The 23,433-nt window shown below is 39.1% G+C and overlaps 1 protein-coding gene and 1 pseudogene across 1 annotated transcript; both read right to left on the reverse strand.

The window, feature by feature from the left end:
• Positions 1–380: 380 nt before the first annotated feature.
• LOC126698410 (uncharacterized) lies at positions 381–876 on the reverse strand. Its single transcript, XM_050395649.1, has 2 exons — positions 554–876; positions 381–507 (listed from the first exon to the last, which is right to left on the reverse strand). The coding sequence occupies exons 1-2, from the start codon at positions 874–876 to the stop codon at positions 381–383; spliced, it is 450 nt and encodes a 149-aa protein (XP_050251606.1).
• An 8,639-nt stretch (positions 877–9,515) lies between these two features.
• On the reverse strand, positions 9,516–20,492 carry LOC126698473 (L-type lectin-domain containing receptor kinase SIT2-like; annotated as a pseudogene).
• Between the last annotated feature and the right edge of the window lie 2,941 nt (positions 20,493–23,433).

Consider the following 23,433-nt stretch of genomic DNA (forward strand, 5'->3'; position numbering starts at 1 on the left):
ATTACCCTAGAAGGATAAGATCCAGTCCTCCCCGGGGCAGCAAAAATAATGTTTATTGTGCCAAGGGGGAGTCTTAAAGAAGCATCTCCCCGAAGCTCTGAGCCCGCTTGGCTTAACCAGCCACTAGAATGGTGTAAGAGTTGCTTCAACTTCCCTTCTCGGACTAACTGGTCCAAATGGTCCCATAAATTTCTACAATCCTCAGTTGTGTGTCCATGATCCTAATGATAGTGGCAATAAAGGTTCTGGTTGCATCTCATAGGATCTCTTGCCATTTTGTTTGGCCATTGGAAAAACGGCACATTCTTAATCTTCTCTAGTACTTGTTGCACTGGCTCTCGAAACACAGTGTTAACCGCCTGGATGTTGGCAGATCCTGACTACCCAACAATGTCTTTCTGAGGTCGGTTATTATTGTATTGGTCCAACTTGAAATCCCTCCTCTCCTGAGGGATCACCTTAGCCTTTCCTTTCCCCAACAATTGGTCTTCTTCTACTCTTCTGTACCTGTCAATCCAATCCATCAATTGGCGTACACTAGTAACAGGTTTACCAGTTAGAGATCCGAAGGCCAGCCTTGAAAGTGCTTATGGCCACATCATCGTACTCTCCTCCTATCTCATTAAACATCTCCCAGTATCTATTCGAATAAGACTTCAGAGTCTCACCCTCCCGCATGGACATAGACAATAAGGACCCCAAAGGCCGAGGAACCCTACTACAAGTAATAAAGCGAGCACCAAAAGCCCGGGTGAGTTTCTTGAAGGAGTCGATAGAGTTCGCCCTCAAACCATTGAACCACCTCATCGCCACCGGGCCTAAGCTAGATGGAAAGACCTTACATATCAAGGCCTCATTTTTGGAGTGAATAGCCATCCTTTGACTAAAATGGCTAACATGTTCAACCGGGTCTGTCCGACCATTATAAATGGTGAATGTGGGTTGATGAAATCGCCGAGGAAGGCTCACATCTTCTATGTTCCGTGTGAAGGGTGATTTAGAAGCATGACTCAGAGCCTTGTTCATGGCATCGTTCCCCAAGCCTTTACAAGGTGGGCTTTTGTACCTATGTTTGTGGTGGTGCTCCTCTTCATAGGAAAAGGTCTCGTTGGGTGGAGTTCTGGATCTCCGTCTATAACTAGCACCATCTGTCTCCTCAGAGGACGGTTCGGAGTTGGGCGGTGAACGTCTTCGTCGAGCATGACGCAACTCCCTCTTCAACTTGTCGATTTCACGTTACATGTCTCCGTCATTCTTTGCATGGGGAACATGACTCTTCCCTCAAGATTGACCTTTACTGGTGTGAGTTGTGTGCATGCTTCCCTCACGGCCTCTTTTCCGTTCAAGGCTCCTATGCGGATTGCCATGCTGAGAACCCCTTGATTCTGCTTGATGTAGATTAACATCTACCTGATGTGGTCCTGCCTCCTCCATCGTGAACGTTGCAACCGAATCTCCTCTAGACTAGATCAAGCTATCCGTACAGACGACGCCAATTGTAAGGACTGAAATTGGATTGGACCCAAAATAGGACTGGGCTCAAACCTAAGCGGCCCAAACAATAAATTTGTAGAGCGTGGATGAAAGAACTAGATCTATTCCAGAAGAAAAAATGATTAAATTTGGTAATTTAAGACTGTTAGATACAAGTAGGATTAGAAAATCTGTCCTCGGAATAACTTGAGGAGTTTATACTATATGTTCTTGTTGAATAATATAATTATACAAGAGTGCACAGTCTTGTTCTCACAAATCCTTGATTTTTTCCAATCCCCTCTTTTAGTACATCTTTCCATGTTATATACTCCAGTCTTGGTGTCATCCCTACCACACACGTGTAGGTTAGATTCGGGGAACTCCTTCCTGTCCCATCCAGCACCTTCCAGAACCATCAACTAGTAGTTGTAAGGTTGCTTGATCACTGTTCAAGCATCACTTCCACATTAATGCGGCCAGAGAGTTGGTGAGAGTCATTTAATGCAGAGGTAGCAGCTTTTTGAAGATATTTGTTGCCCTTCTCCTTTCTTATCCTTGTTCGACGTCTAACTCTTAGTGATGATGTAACTTCGAAGTAAGTCCATGATGATATAGCACTCGTACTAGTCTCGGACACTTGTTGCCGAGGTGGCTTTTATGCTCGGACGCTCGTTGGACTTATCTCATAATATCTCTACTCCTCTCTCCACTCTGTTCTCCTTATAATCTTATCTGGACCTCCAAATATGGTCTAACGTCCTCGGATCGGGCCATAGGCCCAATTAGCACTGCCTTAACAGTACCTTCTGATTAACTAGCCCCCACACTTATAATTATAAATTATTAAATAATTATTTTAAATTTTAAATTATTAGATAATTTAAATATTTTATTTTATTTGAGGTAAGTGTCCTTCTCATTCTTATATTATAATTATAATAATAATTATTATTGTAAGGTCCCAAAAAATAAATGGCCTAGGCCCACTTAGAACAGTGAGTAGTCCAGCTCAAATTCTGGCCTAAATCAATAGAATTTGTGAGAGATGGGAACAAACAAAAACAAGAATCACTGCCTGAGGACGATTACGACCTTGATACAAGTTTATATTGGAAAATGATATGGACCAAGTTCTATTCAAATTCCCCTGAGGTGGTTAGGTGTTTTTATACAAATGCCACTATTCTCCCTTTATCTCTTAATGTTCTTCTTTGTCATTTTTATTTTTATTTTTTTATTTTTTTTAACCCCCTTTCTAATGCTCCTTTCTTTCCTTATATACCTCTACCTCCCTCACATCTCCGCCGCCCATTCTTACCTAACCATTCTCCTTTCTTGACATTTGGTGCCTTCCGTATCTGAAGAAGGTGGTGGAAAGAGTCCACTTAGCTGTCCTCTACACTGTTCAGGTCACTTCTTCATTAATGTAGTTAATAAAGCTAGTATCTACCATTTAATGTGGATGTAATAGGCTGCACCAGTCCAGAAATTCCCTCCCTTCTACCGACTTCTACTCTCCTCAAATTACAGCTCATCCTTTCGAACACTGTAGAGTACTTTGGCTGATCTGTTTCCTTCTTTAGGCAGCTCTCCTTCTCGGGCCGGTGGCTGGCAGTGTTTCCATATCAATGCTGCGACCTCTCAACTTCATCCTTGGTCCTCGGTCCAATGATTTGATCTTTCAACTTCATCCTCAGTCCTCGGGCACCCACAATAGCCCCCTAAAACTTTCTCTATTTGTTTATGAAACAAAAGTGAAGTTTTAGTCTCCAAAGTGAAATTCGCACTTGCCCTATGCGTTCCCACGTATCAACGTCCTTTTATCTATCACTCACATGCTCCTGGCGCTTCGGAATCCACGACCTCCCATTTATGGCGTCAGGCAGCTGCTTTTCTCCCCACGTTTTACGGTTCGATCAAGATCCAATGGTTCTCGTTTCTCTTCATTTATCGACGGGAATTTTACTGCCCACTTTTCCACTCCTATAAAAGGAGGATTCAGTATTGGCTGAGGTTCACTTTTGTCATTCTAGAGATCTAAGTTTGAAGAAGAAAACTCCTGAGGAGCACTATTTGCGTTCATCAGTAGGTGTGTTGGTTTCCCTTGTTTTATCTTTTTCACAAGTTTTACACTTTACCCCTCCAAAGACCATAGGTAGATACGCTAGTTTAGTGGATATCGATGAAGCTAGGGCAACTTTTAGGGCACAATATAGGATCCCCAATAATGTTGAAATCAGACATTGTGAGGAGGGTGAATGGTTGGTCTTGAATAAACCTCCCGAGTTCGTGGTTATTCTTATGATTGCCTTTATTGAAGGCAGGATGGAACTTCCTATGGGGTCGGTAACTAGGGACTACCTCATAAAATTTAGGTTAACCCTGACCCAATGTTCTCCAAATGTTTTTAGGATCCTTGGGTGTGTGGACGCCATAAATCGTAGAATGGGGACTAACCTTACCTGGCACGATGTGAATTGGGTTTATAACTACCAAAAGGGGGAAAAAACAAGTTCTACACGAAGTGTAGGATCCCCACAGTTAGGTTAATCTCTTGCCTGCCTGATTCGAGCAAAGGCATGGATAAGGATTTCCTCATTGTCTCAGGAGGATGGCACGATAGGATGCATTACCCTACCCAGGAAGGGGAACCAGGTAGCACTCCTAAGGACCGGGGTCACGCTTAGGATTTTACATAGCTATTCTAGTGTCAAAGTTTTCTTTCCCTTTTTTTTTTTTTTTTTACTAACCATCTTCATGGTTTCATCTGGCAGACGAATAACAGCTCTAGCCAAACACTTGGTGAACTTCAAAGACTTGAATAGAATCCTTAGGTCAGAAATATTCTTGCACAAGGACGAGCAGCTTATGGTAGCTCATGTTATTCTCGGCTATAAATCGTCCACCAAGCGCTTCCAGAGTCTGAAGAATGTTATTAAAGCCCGGGACCCCTGCTTGGCTTTAATAGACGTCGCTGTACTGGGTTTTGTACTGACAGAACCACCTTTCGAGGGGACCCAGGACGTTCAGCTCCCAGTACCCATAGCAACTCGACTCCTCTATTCATAAGAACCTCATATCCCATAAGATACCAAGACTGAGGAGTCCACGTTCGAGTCTGTCCAAGAGGTGATAGATAAAGATTTTGACGTTTTTTACCGCTCGGACGCTCCTAGCACTTCCCAAGCCCACGTGCTAGCAAACATGGGTTTTGAGGAGAAAACTCTAAACCTCCTTGCCCTACTAACAGCTCATTCTGGAGGCACCTCCTAGGCTATTGCAGTGTCACCTTGCCTTCCTACTCTTGTAGCAATGCACACACCCCTTGCCGAGGCCACAGAAAAGAAGAGCAAGCGTGGCCAGGGAGGCAAAGGTTCTGAAGTGGTTGAGGAGGGGGAGATTGTTGAACCCCCAGCTAAGGAAGCTCATGCTGGAAAGGGGCAACAGAGGAAGAAGCCTGAGCATATCGGGACCTCTAAGAAGGTTGGTGAGGAGTAATCCAAGAAGGCCTTCATCTGGAGGCCCATTTTTACTCTAAGCTCGGGCAACCCAGGGTTGGATGTCGCCAACCTGAGGGACCTTAAGAAGGGTAGTTTCAGACTGGTTATTGAGTGCCTGGAGAAGATGCTATATCTGCCTAAGGATATGGCAGAATTGAAATCCTTTAGGAAGTGAGAAGTCTTCCTAGCTTTGAAGTAAGACTTGGCTAAGGTACGGGATTGGTCCCACATAATGAATTTTCTCTTTCTTCTTCTTCTTCTTCTTCTTTTTTTTTTTTTTTTTTTTTTTTTTGGTTTTTTTTGTTTTCGTTTTTGTTTTTAATTGCAGGCCGTCTAAGTTGCCTTCATGGGAGAGGATTGGGTAGACCATTCCTTGGACATGGCTAGGGACGCCAAGAACAAACAGGAGGGTGTTGAGAAGGCATACTCGGATGCTGATAAGAAGCTTAAGAAGACTCTTGCTCAGTTGGCCGATGCGGAAAAGGCCTATAGAAATGCAGAGTCTGCCCTTAAGGGCTATGAAAAACAGGCCATTGATGCTTTGGAGGCTTAAAGGAAGGCTAAAAACAAGATGGCCTTAACCATGGTGGAGTAGAAGCAAGCTAACAAACAGCTGGAGACCATGGAGAAGGAGAAGGCAATGGCAAAGCAAATGGCCTATGATGCTGGGATGAACAAGCCAACTAAGAGCCTTACTGCCCAGCTCAGAGACATTGCCCTCATCTTCTACCTGGAGGTTTGGGGCCAAGCCTTAACTGCTGCAGGGGTTAGCACCGAGTCGGTGCTTCGGGCTCCCGACCAGGTGTACTACCCACCTGCTTTACGCTTGGCTCCCACTCCTTCTTAGCCCCCGACCAATCCAAGCTTCGCCCCCCAATATTCTTCAGCCTAGCCGAGCGACGATCCCACTTCCACCACTACCAAATGAAAAAAGAAGAAAAAGAAAAATCCACCTCCAGTGGAAGTAGTTGAAGTAGTGGCCGAGGAAGGGGTGGCTGAGGGGATCCTTTTGAAGTAGAAGAAGAAGAAGGGAGCTCAAGATCAGGAGTCAGAGGCCTAGTTTTAGCCCTAGCTTAGGATATGCTTTAGGCAAATTTTGTAATGGGCTTTTGTACATGTAGTGCTCCTAACTTTTTGTAACACAGTTCTCATATTTTAATGAAAAAAGAGGTTTTAAAGTTTAATATTGCTTATCCTTTTATACTCATATATATTTTTTTATGTGCCTTTTATCTTACAATTCAATTACTATTCTTTCTTCATAATAATCATGCCATGGCAACTTCATTATGTCATAAAAAGTGGGCTAACTTATAAAATCCAAACAAATTGTCAATTAGTACTTACTTGAAACTGGATATGGATTTGGACAAATTTGCTGGCGTTACCTTAGAAGCCCGAGGAAATGACTTTGTCCTTTGCTGCTTAGTCCTTTTGACACTTAGTTTTAACACTAAGAATTTCTTTGCAATGTTAATTTACCCTAGGCTTGTGACTTGAGGAGTCAGGCAAGACCTAGGTTCTGTTTAACACTTAAAATATTTTTGCAATGTTAATTTACTCTAGACTTGTGACCCGAGGAGCCAGGCAAGACCTAGGTTCCGTTTAACACTTAGAATATTTTTGCAATGTTAATTTACCCAAGGCTTGTGACCTGAGGAGCCAGGCAAGACCTAGGTTCTATGTAACACTTAGAATATTTTTGCAATGTTAATTTACTCTAGACTTGTGACCCAAGGAGCCAGGCAAGACCTAGGTTCCGTTTAACACTTAGAATATTTTTGCAATGTTAATTTACCCAAGGCTTGTGACCTGAGGAGCCAGGCAAAACCTAGGTTCTGTTTGACACTTAGAATATTTTTACAATGTTAATTTACCCAAGGCTTGTGACCCGAGGAGCCAGGCAAGACCTAGGTTCAGTTTAACACTTAGAATATTTTTGCAATGTTAATTTACCCTAAGCTTGTGACCCGAGGAGCCAGGCAAGACCTAGGTTCTATTTAACACTTAGAATATTTTTGCAATGTTAATTTGCCCTAGGCTTGTGACCCGAGGAGCCAGGCAAAACCTAGGTTCTATTTAACATTAAGAATATTTTTTTTTTGATCAACTATTTCTACAAACACATCCATAAAAAGATACAACCAAGCAAGATATGAATGGCAATAGAATTTATTAATAATACTAGCACTGTAGATTGTTTACATTCCAAGGGCATGGAATTACATTTTCATCCAAATCTTCAAGAAAGTAGTCCCCAATGCCAGCAATGGAAGTGATTCTATAGGGCCCTTCCTAATTAGGACCTAGTTTGCCCCAAGCAGGGTTCTTAGCCATCCCCATAACTTTTCTTAGGACCAGATCCCCTAGGGTTAAGGGTTTAGCTCTCACCCCTTTGTCATATCTTTGCTTAAGTTTCTGCTGGTAGTAAGCCATTTTTACTATCACTACCTCTTGTTTCTCTTCGGCCAGATCCTGGCTGCCTAAGAGTAAGTAGTGGTTCTCTTCAACGTTAAATTGATCCATTTTTAGAGTTGGGAATCCAAATTCGAAGGGGATTACTACTTCTGACCCATAGGTCATTGAGAAAGGAGTCTCCCCTATTGATCTTCGGGGTGTGGTACGATAGGTCCATAACACGTGGGGCAGTTCGTCCAACCATCTTCCCTTGGCATCATCTAGCCTTTTCTTCAGTCCCGCCACTATGACTTTGTTGGTGGCCTTGACTTGGCCATTCCCTTGAGGATAAATGGGCGTAGAATACCCATTCCTAATTCCTAACTCCTCGCAATATCAATGAAAGACTTTGCTGTCAAATTGAAGACTGTTATCTGAGATCAGAGTATGAGGAACTCCAAACCTAGTGACAATGCTCTTTCAGATGAATCTTTTGGCATCCATGTCCCAAATATTGGCAAGGGGCTCGACTTCTACCCACTTGGTAAAGTAGTTTGTGTTGATGAGGAGCCATCTTTGGTTCCCTATAGCTTGAGGAAAGGGTCCCACTATGTCCAAGCCCCACTGGGCGAATGGCCAAGGGCTGGATAAAGGATTTAGAATTCCCCCTGGCTGATGAATATTCGAGGCATATCTTTGACATTGGTCACACCTTTTTGCATATTCCTGAGAGGTTTTTCGCATGCTAGGCCACCAGTATCCCTGAGTGAAGGCCTTATGCGTTAGAGACCTTCCTCCCGTATGACTCCCACAGATGCCCTCATGTAGTTCTTCCAATAAGGGCTCCACGGCTTCTAGGTGTACGCACAATAGATATGGCCCCAAGTAGGAACACTTGTAAAACTTTTGCTCCTTAGACAGCCAATAGCAAGGTGCAACTCTACGTACCTTTTCCACTTCACACTTGTCTTCAAGCAAAGATCCCTGTTTCAAAAAGGACACTATGGGATCCATCCAACTTGGCCCCACATGGATGTTGCACACCCCTATCGAAGGTATCCCTGTAAGGCTTGAGCTGTCCATTTCCTCAATAATAACAACCTGAGGAAGATTTGACTCTAGTGAGGTGGCCAACATTGCCAAAGAATCTGCACGAGAATTTTATCCCATCGAGACTTGCCTCAAAATAAAACTCTTAAACTAAGCTTGGGCATTCTGCACTTTAGCAAAGTAACCCTGCATCCTTTCATCCCTGGCCTCAAAATCACTATTAACTTGGCCCACGATGAGCCTAGAATCTGAGTACAATTCTACCACTTCTCCTTCTAACAATCTGACCATACCTACCCTTGCTAGCAAGGCCTCATATTCGGCCTCATTGTTGGTGGCTAAGAATCCCAACCATAATGATTTCTCCATCATCAGCTTCTTGAGGGTGATCAATACAATCCTTACTCTTGTCCCCTTTCGGTTAGAGGATCCATCTGTATAAACTTTCCACGAGTGGGCATCTGTTGTTGGTAAGACCGATATACTCATGACTACCTTTTCCTCCTCAGGGACACCCTCAGCGAACTCTGCTATAAATTTTGCTAGAACTTGTTCTTTCACGGTAGTGTTAGGCATATACTTGACATCATAGGCTTCTAACTTAGTTCCCCATTTGGCGATCCTGCCAATATAATCAGATTTCGTTAGTAGGGCTTGCAAAGGGAGCTGGGTAAGCACTACAATGGTATGGGCTTGGAAGTAATGAGGGAGTTTCCTAGTGGCATGCACAATGGTTAGCACAGCCTTTTCCAAGGGGAGATAGCGTGTCTCAACCTCTTGGAGGGATTTGCTAACATAGTAGACGGGTCTTTGAACTCCATCCTCGTTCCTGACTAGGAAAAAGCTAACAGCATGCATGGTGATTGCTAAGTACGCATATAATACTTCCTCCTTATCGGGTCATGAAAGTATCGGTGGATTGGACAAGTACCGTTTGAGGTCCTTAAAAGCCGTTACACACTTTTCGGACCACTGAAAATCCTTCCACCGGTGTAGCAGTTGGAAAAAAGGACGACACCTATCTGCAGACTGAGAGATGAACCTATTCAAGGCAGTTGTCATCCCAGTCAACCTTTGCACCTCTTTGGGACTTCAAGGAGGGTGCAGATTGTTAATAGCCCTAATCTGCTCTGGGTTGACTTTGATCCTGCGGTGAGTAATTAGGTATCCCAAGAATTTGCCGAAGATGACCCCAAAAGAGCACTTGGAAGCGTTGATGTGCAATTTATGTTCTCTCAATACTGAAAAAGTTTCTCCCAAGTCAGCTAAATGCTCTTCTACCTTCCTGCTTTTAACCACCATGTCATCAATGTATGCCTCCATGTTCCTCCCAATCTATGCTTCAAACATTCGTGTCACCATTCTCTAATAGGTGGAACCAGCATTTTTGAGGCCAAAGGGCATCACATGATAATGATAATTCCCATTCGGGGCGCAAAAAGCCGTCTTCTCCTGGTCAGACAATAACATAGGAATCTGATGGTAGCTCTGAAAGGCATCCAGGAAACTCATCCGAGGATGTCCTACCATGGCATCCACTAGTTTGTCAATTCTAAGAATGGGGAAGGGGTCTTTTGGGCAGGCTTTGTTCAAGTCTGTAAAATCCACGCACACTTCTCACTTTCCATTTTTCTTTTTAACCACCACTGTGTTGGCCAACCACTCGGGGTAAAAGATTTCTTTGATAGCCCCAACCTACTTTAATTTATTTACCTCAATCCTGACTGCCTCGGCGTGGTCTTTGGATGACTGCTGAGGAGGTTGCTTACGCGGCACAGTCTCGGGATTGACGTTCAACCAATGACAAGCCAACATAAGATCAACCCCTGGAATGTCATAAGTGTTCCACGTAAAAACATCAATATTTGCCTTCAGGAAATTTACCAACTCTGCCTTTTCTATGAGTGGCAACTGTGATCCTACTTGAAAATACTACTCTGGGTCCTACACTATTATCACCTTTTCTAACTCCTTAGATGATTCTTCTAATGCCTTGGTCTGCTACTCCCTCGCAGGCCCCTTTGGTTGCTATGAGATTGGATCCTTAGTCACCTTGGCAGGATCTGGCGACCGTTGCATGATTGCTGATACCATGCACTGCTTGGCCATGGCATGATCACCTGCTAACTCTTCCACTCTTCCCTGAGTAGGGTACTTGACTTTTAGGTGTAAAGTTGAGGGTACTGTCCCTATGGCGTGAAGCTAAGGTCTAGCTAGGATAGTTGTAAATGGGGAGAAAGCCTCTACTACAATGAAGTTAATCTAAACTTCCACATTCCCGACTTGTACGGGCAGTCTTATCATCCTTCAGGGAACCACCATCTTGCCATCAAAACCCATAAGCGGAAAATCATATCCATCGAGGTCCTCGGGCCTCAAGTTTAACCCTCGGTACAAGTCTGAATACATGATTTCTGCTCCACTTCCTTAGTCAACCAGTACTTTCTTCACATCATAGCCCCCAATCCTAACAGTGATAACTAGGGCATCTTTATGTGGTTGAAGATTTCCCAGTTTATCCTCCTCGAAAAAACTTAGGGTATGGGTGGTCGTCACTCTTGCCTTTTTAGAAGTTTGATTTCCGGCCTCGGGGTCAGAGCCCCCCGCAATGGAAATGACCCTGGAACTTGCCTCGAAGCCACTCCTTGGCCTAGCCAAGATCACATTAATAGTGCCCAGCGCTGGCTGAGGAGTGTCGTTCTCCTGTACCCCATTTCCCGAGCGTCCGTCTTGCTATCCAAGTTAATGTAGGAAATAATTGAGTTTTCCTGCTTTTGCTAATTGACTGAGGTGACCACGCAAGGTTTTGCAGTTTTCCATGGTGTGTCCTCTATCTTGATGGTAATGGTAGTATAGGCTTTGGTTCCTCTTGGATGGATCTCCACCCATCCTATTAGGCCACCTAAAAAATGGCTCATTCTTTATTTTCTCCATTATTTGGTACACTGGTTCCTTGAATAGGAAATTGACCAATTGAGCCCTTGTGGACGTTGCATGGTTGGGGAAGTCCCTTCGGGGCCGATCGTTGTGATATCCTCCACCCCGAAGTTCCCTTTTTTCGGGGAACATCTTAGCCTTACCTTTCCCTTGTATTTAATCCTCCTCTAACCTTTTGTACTTGTCTATGTGATCCATAAGTTGGCGCATGTTCAAGGTAGAATTCATCGTTAATGACTTCCTCAAGTCATGCTCTGTCAGGAGACCAAATTTAAAGGTCCTCACTACCACATCCTCAAAATCTTCGTCGACCTCGTTATACATTTCCTAATACCGGTCTGAGTAGGTCTTAAGGGTCTCTCCCTCCCTTATGGCAATAGAGAGCAAGGAATCCACTAGGGAATCTGCTGCAGGTTATGAACCTAGCGCCAAATGCTTTCATCAGCTCTTCAAAGGATCCAATTGACCCCTCCTCCAGAGCATCAAACCAACGCATGGCGACAGGCTCAAAGCTAGAGGGAAACACCTTGCACATGAGGGCCTAATTGCTGGCATGGACAACTATCTTTTGATTAAAGTGACTAACATGCTCCACGGGATCAGTCCTTCAGTTATATATGGTGAATGTTGGCTAGGAAAACCAGTGAGGAAGCCTAGCCCTATTAATTCTTCTTACAAAAGGGAACTTAGAAATTTATTGTAGGGCTTTAACCATAGCATCATTTCCCTTAGTATGATGAGAAGGCCCTATTCCACGTTTGTTGCAGCCCTTCTCCAACTTGTCATGCCACGAAGAAGCTGAGTAGGACTCGCTGGGTGGAGTTTTGGATCTGCGCCGGTATGAGTGATCACGGCTTTCTCCTGAGCCCTCACTTGATGGGGAAGATGGGCTCCTCCTGCCATGCCCCCTGCACCTCAACCTCCTATGTAGATGATCAACCTCCTGTTGCAACTTCAGCTTCTCCTAGTCAAGTGAAGCATGACTCCTAAACCTGGATTGGCTCCACTCCTAAACCTGAAGCATGTTGCCTTTCTCTCCTACGCTCCAAATTAACAAACTGATTCTCCCTCTAGGAGCCAATTGACTCGTCCTTATCTTTGCCTATGTTAACCTTAACTACTCAGAACAGATCTTCTACCAACTTGTTGTTCCCACAGACGGCGCCAATTGTAAGGTCCAAAAAAATAAATGGCCCAGGTCCACTTAGAACAGTGAGTAGTCCAGCTCAAATTCTAGCCCAAATCAATAGAATTTATGAGAGATGGGAACAAACAACAACAAGAATCACTGCCCAAGGACGATTATGGCCTTGATACAAGTTTATATTGGAAAATGATATGGACCAAGTTCTATTCAAATTCCCCCGAGGTGGTTAGGTGTTTTTATACAAATGCCACTATTCTCCCTTTATCTCTTAATGATCTTCTTTGTTTGTTTGTTTTTGTTTTTGCTTTTTTTTTTTTTTTTTTTTTTTTTCGATCCCCTTTCCAATGCTCCTCTCTTTTCTTATATACCTCTACCTCCCTCACATCTCCACCGCCCATTCTTACCTAACCATTCTCCTTTCTTGACATTTGGTGCCTTCTGTATCTGAAGAAGGTGGTGGAAAGAGTCCACTTAGCTGTCCCTTACACTATTTAGGTCAATTCTTCATTAATACGGTTGATAAAGCTGGTATCTACCATTTAATGTGGATGCAATAGGCCGCACCAGTCCAAAAATTCCCTCCCTTCAACCGACTTTTACTCTCCTCAGATTACAGCTCGTTCTTTCGGACACTGTAGAGTACTTTGGCTGATCCGTTTGCTTCTTTGGGCAGCTCTCTTTCTTAGGCCGGTGGCTGGTAGTGTTTCCATATCAATGCTGCGACCTCTCAACTTCATCCTCGGTCCTCGGTCCAATGCTTTGATCTTTCAACTTTATCCTCAGTCCTCGGGCACCCAAATTATCATTATTATTAATATTATCACAAGTTTTACTAATTAACATGTAAATAAATAAAGATATACTTTATTTATATTTGTTTAGGAATTGACATTTCTTATTTGTCTCATGAAAATTATGATATAAAAAATATTTAAAAGATAGACTTCTATATTAAATTAGACTATTTTAGTTAATTTTTCTATTTTTTTAATTTAATGTTTTTATTTATATTTAAAATAATTATTAAATTAATTATGACATCATCACGGTTAGACCTCAAAAATCTTGAACTTCTTCTTTTTATGGTTCAATGAATGGTCCGGGTCTGAAAACCATGCTTGGAATAAGAAAAAAGAGGAATGGAGAAAAGACTAGATAGAGTTATACACGAAGAAGATAACAATGAAAATTAGTAACAGCTATGAATTAAATAAAGTCGTCTAAAATTTAGGACTAAAATTGTTAATAGTATTTCGGACTAAGTTGTTAATAGTAACGGCTGGAATTTGGCATTTAGCACATACTACAGTATACTAATGAGTAGTTTTGGCAATAGCATCCTCAATTTCAGCTCTATATTCAAACCATACTTTATTTTATTATGTAAAAAAAAAAAAAAAAAAAAAAAAAAAAAAGATGACTCAGTCTCTTTTCTCTCGTTTTCTCTCTACTTCTATCTTTCTCTGTGTCTCTCTCTTGTTCTCTTCCTTTACTTATCTCTTGATAAATCTAGCATCCCATGGCTTCTAAAATAGATCAGCATTTCTTTGATATGGTGGAAGGTAAGGAACAAGACAACAAAACCCTAAATCATTCCTGGATATAGGTTTGAATGATAACGTCTTTGTTGCTTTTGATATTACAAAAAGGTAACATCTTTGGCCTATTTTAGTTTTAATTGTTGATTTTTGTATCTTTGGCCTATTTTAGTTTTAATTGTTGATTTTTGTTCATTCCTGGATATGGGTTTGAAAGATTATGGTAAAATTTTCATGGGTTTTTTGTTTTCTTTGGATGCGTTTATACAGGTCTATATCTACTAGTAAGGCTGGGAGTGACAATGTTATTGAGGTTTGGTGATTGAATTGGTTTAGTTTTTGTTAAAAAATTGTTAAAGATTTTATTTTTTAGAGTTCAAGGTGTCTAAACTGAAATGCAATTTTTGGTATTAAATAACCACTTAAAGCAATTAACTGTTCAATGAAATGCCTATATGAGCTGTGTATTTTTTTTTACACATAATAACATGAAATTATTTTTTTACCCAAAACAACATAAATATCTTATCTACATTTCTATATTCATTTTTCACACTACTGATTACGTTCCACTCGCTCTCTCCATGAGAAACCCACTGGGGAATTTGGCATTTAGAGTCTCAATCACCACTGACCACTGACACTCTCTTTGAGGTTCATCCAAATCAATCACTACTGATTTTTTTCTTTTTCTTTTTCTAGCGTCACTGTAGACTAAATAATCTATTTAATAGATAGAGCCTTTCCTTTGGTTTCTTTCTCATGAGAAAGGTTTAATAGATCAGTGTAGATCCAAAGATTTTTTTTTTCTTATATCTTAAATCTTTGGTTTTCCCTTTTTCTTTTTCTTTTTTGATTTTTTCTTTTTCTTTTTCTAGCATCACTATAGATTGTGAGCAACCTAAATAATTTATTTAATAGATAGAGCTTTCCCTGTGGTTTCTTTCTCATGAGAAAGGTTTAATATGAGCTACGTATTTTGATGCATGTGTTTTCTACTGAGATTTTGAGCAACTAAACAAAGAATTTTTTTTTTTTGTTTTTGTTGAGAATTCTGTAATTTCATATAACAAAAAGACAGCAACTCAAAATTAAAGAGTTTAGCCCAAATATAATAAAATTTTATACTTTTCAATCCAAAAACTAAGGAAAAAAAAAAGAATTTTTGAGCTAAACTTGAAAAGGCAACCTACAAAAAGAATCAATTTATGGCCCAATTAGTCCAAAATGGACTGAAATTGACTGAGTGGACCAAATTGGACTAAATGGGACCGAAGTAAATTGAAGTAGACCTAATTGGACCGAATGACAATTGTTTAATTTTTAGGGAGAACAAATTATGTTCATCAAATTTTAGAGAACAAATTATACATTATATTACAATTACAAAATAATTATTTGCGTGGGTCTGCGACTAATATATATAAAAGCAGAGATCTCATCAAGTGAGAGTCTAAAGTTTTGCCAAGTGACATACTTCTTAAAAGGAGAATTGAACTCACACGACAATATTCTAAATCGTCATCAATTACTTTTTTTTTTTTTTTTGGGTAAATACATCATCATTAATTTATGACTTTTCTTAGATGTTGCATTAGTAATTTACTAAACTTCAAGTAATAGATAGGGTAGAGGGATGTTAATTATTAATGACTTTTTGTTTTCCAAATTACACACACTCTGTAAAGGATTTAAATTGACTATTATTTCTTTAGCTTCTTTGTTTTAAATTTTCATTTGTTTAGCCCCTGCCGCTTCTCCAATTCCCAAAACATACCACACCATTTGGTTTTTTTAAAAGAACATATCACGCCTACTTCTCTTCCACTATTATTACATGCATTTTGTTTTTGCTATGCTTATGTTGCTAAGATTATAATTATTAGTTGTATAGTTTGCTCAAACTGAAATAACATGTCTTATTGCGTTCCTAGGAAATTTTATCTTCATCTCATGAATATATGCTGGATCCAAGGGCAAAAGAATCGTCCAAAGAAACACATAGTCATCCACTTGGGTTGGTAATCAACAATTATCCCTATCTTACCAACATTCGATGGCCTCGTTGGTAAGAAACTGGGCCAACAAGTCTTAGGACTTGGGTTTGAGCCTCAACAACTAGCTCTGTGTAGGTGCTCCTTATATCACATTTTCAGCCCAAACGGTTGACCTAACTTAACTAACTGGGAGTATGGGGTCCTGCTCGAGAGCAGTTAGGGTGCTACTATGGTTACACCCAAGTAGGGAAGCTACACTAGTCATCCCCCCTAAACATTTTCTCTTTCGAAAAACAAATCCCCTTCTTGCACATACCTACCCATGGTCCTTAGTGGTAATTTTCTTCTCTCACTCTTTTTGGGTACTAAGATGTTCCTTTATTACATATACTTTTTACTTGCTAATTATGATTCTTATTGCCTTTTAGGTTTCTAAAAAATGATCCAGCTTTGTCCAATTTTAGTTTTTTTTTTTTTTGGTTAATTGTAAGCATAATATTAAATTATGGCTTTTACTAATAATTTGTGTCTAACATTATGGTGACACATCTTCCAAAAAGCATTTTTGACAAATAATTTATTTTCTGAATTCCTCAACGTCTTTCACAATCTGTAAAGAAAGAAACATCATTGCCACTCCAATGATATCAACATAATTTCTATCTTTTATCTCGAAAGATGATATCAACAAAATTATTGTTTTCCTATATTTTAAATTTGTATAGTTGTTAAGTTGATGTTTCAATATTGTTTTATACATCTTGATTCTTATATATTATTTTTCTTGATTGATTTGATACATCCAAAAGAGAAACTTTCGCAAATGTAACATGTAAAAATTAAATGTTGTTGTTATTTGCTTGATTTTCATTTAAGTTTTAAAAAGTTTTAGCCACAACAAGCATTAACACTTTGAAGATTCTTATAAAAAAAATAAACACTTTGAAGATCATGGGAGACTTTCTTGACTGCAATTTGTGTATTGGAAGAACGAGGAGTTCCTTTATAAACCTTTCCAAAAAACTTTAAGAATTTTGTTACATTTAGTTTGGCCACCCTACAAAAAGTTTTTGGCTTTGCCACTAAGTTGAATCATCAGAAGTGGACACTATAGGTTAAAATTATATAAAAAAAAAATGTTAAAGTAATTAATAGAAAGATCCAAAAGACAGAAAAATACCTAAAGAACATGTTGCATTTGGAGAAAGAAAGAGAGAGAATGATAAACAGGGGGAACTCATAAGAGAAAAATGTTAAGTGCTATAATACCTCTTTGACTAAATGAGTTTACTTTTTCAAAATGGCAAATCTTAATATATTATGCACTAAAAGATTTTCATAAAACAAATTATGTCTTATATCTCATTACCAAAAAAAAAAAAAAAAAAAGTTCCCACGCAAGATGGGTCAGTGACTAAATAATTTAAAAATAAACATTTGATTGATTTATGGATGATGCCTTCTTAGATACTGCATAAATATGGTTCTGTAAATAGGGCTGTAAATGAACCAAGCCGTTCATAAATAGCTTGGGCTTGGTTCGATGAAAAGTTTGTTCATGTTTGTTTGTTTATAAACAAACCAAGCTTAAGTTTTAGTTTTAGGCTTGTTTAATAAACGAGCCGAGCCCAAGTAAAAAATATTGTTCATGAATAAGCTTGTGAACACCAAGGCTCAATACAAAAGTAACAAAACAAGTTGAGTTTAGGTTTATTTATGAGTTTGGTAATAAAATTGATATGAGCTTGACAAGTAAACTCATATCCTTCTAAAACTTTAATTAATTATAAGTGGAGACCACTCATCCAAACCAAATAGGCTAGATAAGAAACTTGATATAGGCTTGATAATATACTTGTGTTGGATCTAAAGCTCAAAAACATGATATTGAGCTCGAGCATAGCTTGACCAATGAATCAAGCCAAGCCAAGCCGAGCTCAAGCTTTTATACTTTATAACAAGCTCAAGCTTAAACATTATTCGTAGGCTCGTATCAAGCTCAAGCCAAGCTTGAATATTCTACTTTTGCTGTCGAGCCGAGCTTGAATATTCACTACTCAACAAAGCTCGGCTCGTTTACAGCCCTATCTGTAAATATACACTACATAAATATTGATCTATAAAACTTGCAACAACCAAAAAAAAAAAAAAAAAAATTGATCTTATTGTGGCAGTACTTAGAGCTTAAGTTAGACTACTAACATTTATAAAATAAAAAAAAAAAGAAAAGAAAAAAAAAGTAGACTACCATAACAGTTTCTACACTAAGTGAAAGCAACTATATACATCACATTCTTCAAAAGTTTCTATTTTCCATTCTCACCACACCCAAGCAATCGGTGTTTTGTATTTGCCACTTGCTGATTTGGTCCCAAGCATTAATCCATGATCTATTATACCCATAGCACAATATACTACTAATTCAATGACCACTTCTGAGGATTGAATTAATGCTAGAATAGGAAGTAGCAGAAGCTATGCTAAAAGATGGGGGAAATGACAAGAAGAAATCAGACACTTCATTACTTGTAGATCTACCAAAACAAGCTTTGTCATTTGGTAGTTCTGGCAGCTTCGCATTGCCATCCAAAAAGTGCACCACTTGCCTTATGCTAGGCCTCGCTTCTAGCACTAAGTGTGAGCAAAACAGGCATAGTTTCAAAACCAATTCCATTTCCTCCACCACATAATTACCTTCCAATCTAGGATCACTAGCATCAAGGATGGTTCCTTTTCCCAAGCACAGAAAGACATAATCAACCAAAACAACCTCTTCAGGCAGTCCTTGTAGCTCTATAGGCCTCCTTCCACAAGCCATCTCAAGCATGAGAGCCCCAAAAGAAAACACATCAGTGCAAGTGGTTGCCCTACCTGTTCTAGTAAGCTCTAGAGCCAAATAACCCACTGTCCCAACCACATGAGTGGTTTGAGGATTGGTACCGTGGTCCTATACTCTGGCAAGGCCAAAATCTCCTAGCCTTCCATTTAATTCAGCATCTAATAGAACATTACTTGTTTTTACGTCTCTGCGTAGAACAACCTGTTCCCACTTTTCATGGAGGTAGAGGAGGCTAGAAGCTACTCCTTTCTGGATTCGAAACCATTGAATCTTGTTAAGGTTTGGCTTTTCATTGCTATATAAGAACTTGTCAAGGCTTCCATTGGGCATATAATCATAGAACAAGAGGAGTTCTCCTCTTCGCCAGCAATATCCCAGGAGCTGGATCAAGTATCTATGCCTTAGCCTTCCCATGCTAATAATCTCAGCCACAAATTCTTTCATCCCTTGTTTGGAATCATGGGAGACTTTCTTGACTGCAATTTGTGTATTGGAAGAAGGTAGTGTTCCTCTATAAACCTTTCCAAAACCTCCTGCTCCAAGAAGCTCTTTGTCTGAGAAACCTTTGGTTGCCTTGTAGAGATTCCTATAGGTGAACCTCTATGGACTGTACTCCTTTTCCCAGTCTTCACGTATTTTTTCAAATTTCTTCCTCCTTGAATTGTAAGCAGTTCCAGTGACCAATATCAGCACGACCACTACTGCTATGATCAAACTCATGATAATCTGTCCTTGCCTATCTTTACTTTTCCTCTGTCGGGGAGGTTGAGGAAGCTTCGAAATGTCAAGGCTTTGTGCTTGTCCACTTTTATTAAAGCTCCATCCAAGAATATACTGGTCACTTGTAACTGTACCAGTGGCTGCAAAGAAACCAACATACATAGATTCCAAAAGATATTGGGACAGATCTATGCGTGTTGACAAGAGAGGCCGGTTTGGTTTTGTGATGCTGGCTGGGGCTAGTGTTACATTCAGTAACTTTTCTGTTTCATTGTAGTCTATCCAAAGATGCATTGGGTTACCACTTACTAGCTTCATGCTTATATTCTTCCCTTCTTGATCAGAATAGTAGGTTGCAGTAGCTGATTCAATTGATTTCAGGCTGTTCACATCGATTCCCACATGATTGTTGTCAATATCTTGAAAATTCTGACCCTCTATAGTATCAAGCTCAATGGCTAATAAGTGGTTTGTTGAAAGGCCATTCTTTGAGGCATTCAAGAGTCCTAGATAATTGCTGGCTACAACATTGGTGAATTTCCACGAGGGCCTGATGGTGAAGGCAATTCCACGGCCACCTTTGGATGGTATTTCAGGAACTATTGCAAATACAAAGTTTGTGGAAAATGAAAGAGCCTGAGTTAAACCCGAAGAAGAAGTGTTGAATTTTAGATGAAGTCGGTAGAAAGCATGACCAACTTCTTCTTGTTGTGAATTGTTGGTGAGTTGCAATACACCATTGGGGTGGATTTGAGCGGCTCCATTTAGATGCAGATTTTCTGGATTGAAGCCATTGTAGATGAACTGGTCATCTTGAGAAAACATCAATGGAATCTTAAGGATGAAGTAGAGAGTTATCAAAAAATGAAGAGATGTAAGCCCAGCCACCATTAAGAAAAGGAGGAAAAAGATTTATCTCTGTGAACAAATGGCTTTTGGTTGTTTAAATTTAAACTGTCTCAAAGACTCAAAATTCCTAAAATATCGTTGTTTTGACTTGATAAAAGTCGGAATACTATCTCAATATTTCCTGAGCACACCGTTTAAGAATACTGTGCATTTTTAGACCCCTTAAAAAACAATTGAATTAACCTAGTTAATTAGCCAAGTGATTATTTAGTACAAATTTCAGTTCTAGGTTAACATAATCATATAATCGTATCAATGTAAAGTGCGGAATATAAAGAACACAAAGATATAATGACCCAGGAAACCACACGGGTAAAAACCTGGGGAGGATTTAATCTAGCTATCTTCAAGGTAAACTTGAATCCACTATGAAAGAATTGAAGTTTTACAATAACGACTTAGACCACTAACATCTTATTGCTACCCACCAGTAGAAAACTTATTGACACGACCACGTGACAGCTTTGAGACCATGGACTCCTTCTTTATTAGATTCTCCAGCAAGTACAGGCACTACTGCTTGTGTATCTTTGAGTTTTTATTGCTGCAACTGAATGATCATAAAGCTCTCAATGAAATCTCCTTCTTGATAATCCTAAGCATGTGTGAGGACAACCACTTCTCAGATCTCACAAGAGATTCACACACACAACAAATAGAGCAACCTAAAAAACGTGGCTAGGGTTTTCCTTTTATACCTAGGGCAAAACATAAAACCCTACACGTCATATAGGCTTAGGGCTGAGTTGGAATTCTGTAGAAAAAACATTTTGCTCGACTTTCGATTGGTTGAGTCTAATTCTCGATCAATCGAGCCAAACTGAATTGCACAATGAATTCTCCAGCAGCTCAATTCCAACTTTATATAAAACACATACTTTGAGCAAGTCTAAAACAAGACTAAAAACCTATTTTGATTATAGTTTGCCAACAATACAAATTAGAGTTCTAATACATTAGTTCTTAAAAACTTAGAACCTAACAAATACTTATATATATAATTTTTTAAAACAAGTATAACTCGTGTGAACAACCTGAGCTCAACGAAAAGCCATCCCTAGATAACGAGACTTTCACTGTCAAAGACACCTATGTATACAAGATTTTGGGAAGGTTGCCTTTTCAACTCTATAGCCTTGTGTGAGGAAAATTTTTTTTTTTCTTCAATGGTTCAGATCAACTTCTTATATGAATTTCATGGGGGGAAATGAATATTTGTCTCTAATTTACAATTATAAAATAAAATGCTCGTATTTTGAAACTATTTAGCAAAATATCCCAATTTTTTAAACTCAATTTTAACAAAATTAAGTTAGAGGTGAAACTCGACATTAACAATGTCGAATTCTATACATATTTTTCCACTTAATTTAAAAAAAATTAAGTGAAACTCAATATTACTAACATCGAGTTCTACTTAAAAATATACATATAACTTGATTTGAAGATATCAAGTTTTACACATAATTCGATTTTATTAAAATCAAATTTAAAAAATATGGATATATTATTAAATAATTTTAAAATATAGACATTTTGCTGCATAATTTGTCTATTTTTCCCTCAATTTCACCTGTTATAAGCGGTCAAAACATATACTTCAAGATTGCTTTTTCAACGCTGTAGCCTCCTGTGAGCAAATTTTTATCCTTCAACGTTTCAGATCAACTTCTTATATCAATTTGGCCTATTTGAAGCGGTCAAAACATATACCCCACAACATTAAATTGCATTTAAAGTGAATCCTCAGTAGCAACAACGTTTCAAGACTGGCAATTTGCTTAAAAATTTATAGGCCATGTTTAATTTAGATTTTCCTGGCAGTGGTCTTGCCTTTCTACTGTATGTTCCTACATATGAAAGTGAAGGTCTCGGGTGTATATACTAGTTGATTTTAGTCTCAATCAATGATGTCAACATATGATATGGTGATTAGATAATTAGATCAGCACATAAATACTAAATAGGTGATAGGTAGGATTAAAATATCTTCCAAGATTACCAATAAGCATTTAAAAGGGGAGGCACTCCGCACTTCCGTGAGATTCAAAATTAATGTTAATGGGGGTTCTGTAATTACGTCTATGTCCTCACTACTTGCGTCTAACAGCACGAGCATTCAAGTGAACGACCGCTTTCAATTCATATCCGTAAGTTGGAAGCTGATAATTCTCCAACCAAAGATTGACACTACATCAAGAGAAAGAGTTACCAATCTAGAAATTCGTTTGCAACTTATATTTAATCAGTTACTAATAGAAGTTAGAAGTTATTTTTATTATTATTTATAGGTTTCATTACATTTTTTGATACTGTTTATGGATCTCATTATATTATTTTAATTAATTTTTACTTTTATCTACAATATTTTTAACAAAATATTTTCAGTTTCAACAAAATAAATAGATTTCAAACGGACTTTAATAAGAAAATAGGAGCAATTTTTTTTAAATGGAAAATTAAAAAAAAAAAAAATCACATCAAATGGCTTCAAAAAATTGTGGAAAAGTTATCAAAATTACCAGTGGCAGCCAGCCACTCAAATCATGTAGTCAACAGAATCTAGTGACTATGTCTCTACTGACATCAGCAATGATGCGGTGCTATGTTTTTAATACCAAAATTCCACACTCGTGATTGACTAGTGCAAGACAATCAATCTTACTTTTTTAGTCATCCATCCTAACATTGGTTCGAGCCATTTTTAGTCTTCGTCGTAACTCACAGTGACCAAGTAAACTTATAGTCTATTTGGATGTTTAAAAAATGAAGAGAAGTAGAGTAAAGAGAAGGAGAGTAATTCAATTATCTTATTTTGAAGTTTCTTAAGTAAGGAGGGGTTTGAAAGAGTTTTAACTACCTCTAACCCCTCATTTTTAATTCTCCAAATTAGAGAGATTTGGAGGGAAAGTAGAGTAGATAA

The sequence above is a fragment of the Quercus robur genome, chromosome 1, assembly GCF_932294415.1.
Source record: "Quercus robur chromosome 1, dhQueRobu3.1, whole genome shotgun sequence".
NCBI lineage: Eukaryota > Viridiplantae > Streptophyta > Magnoliopsida > Fagales > Fagaceae > Quercus > Quercus robur.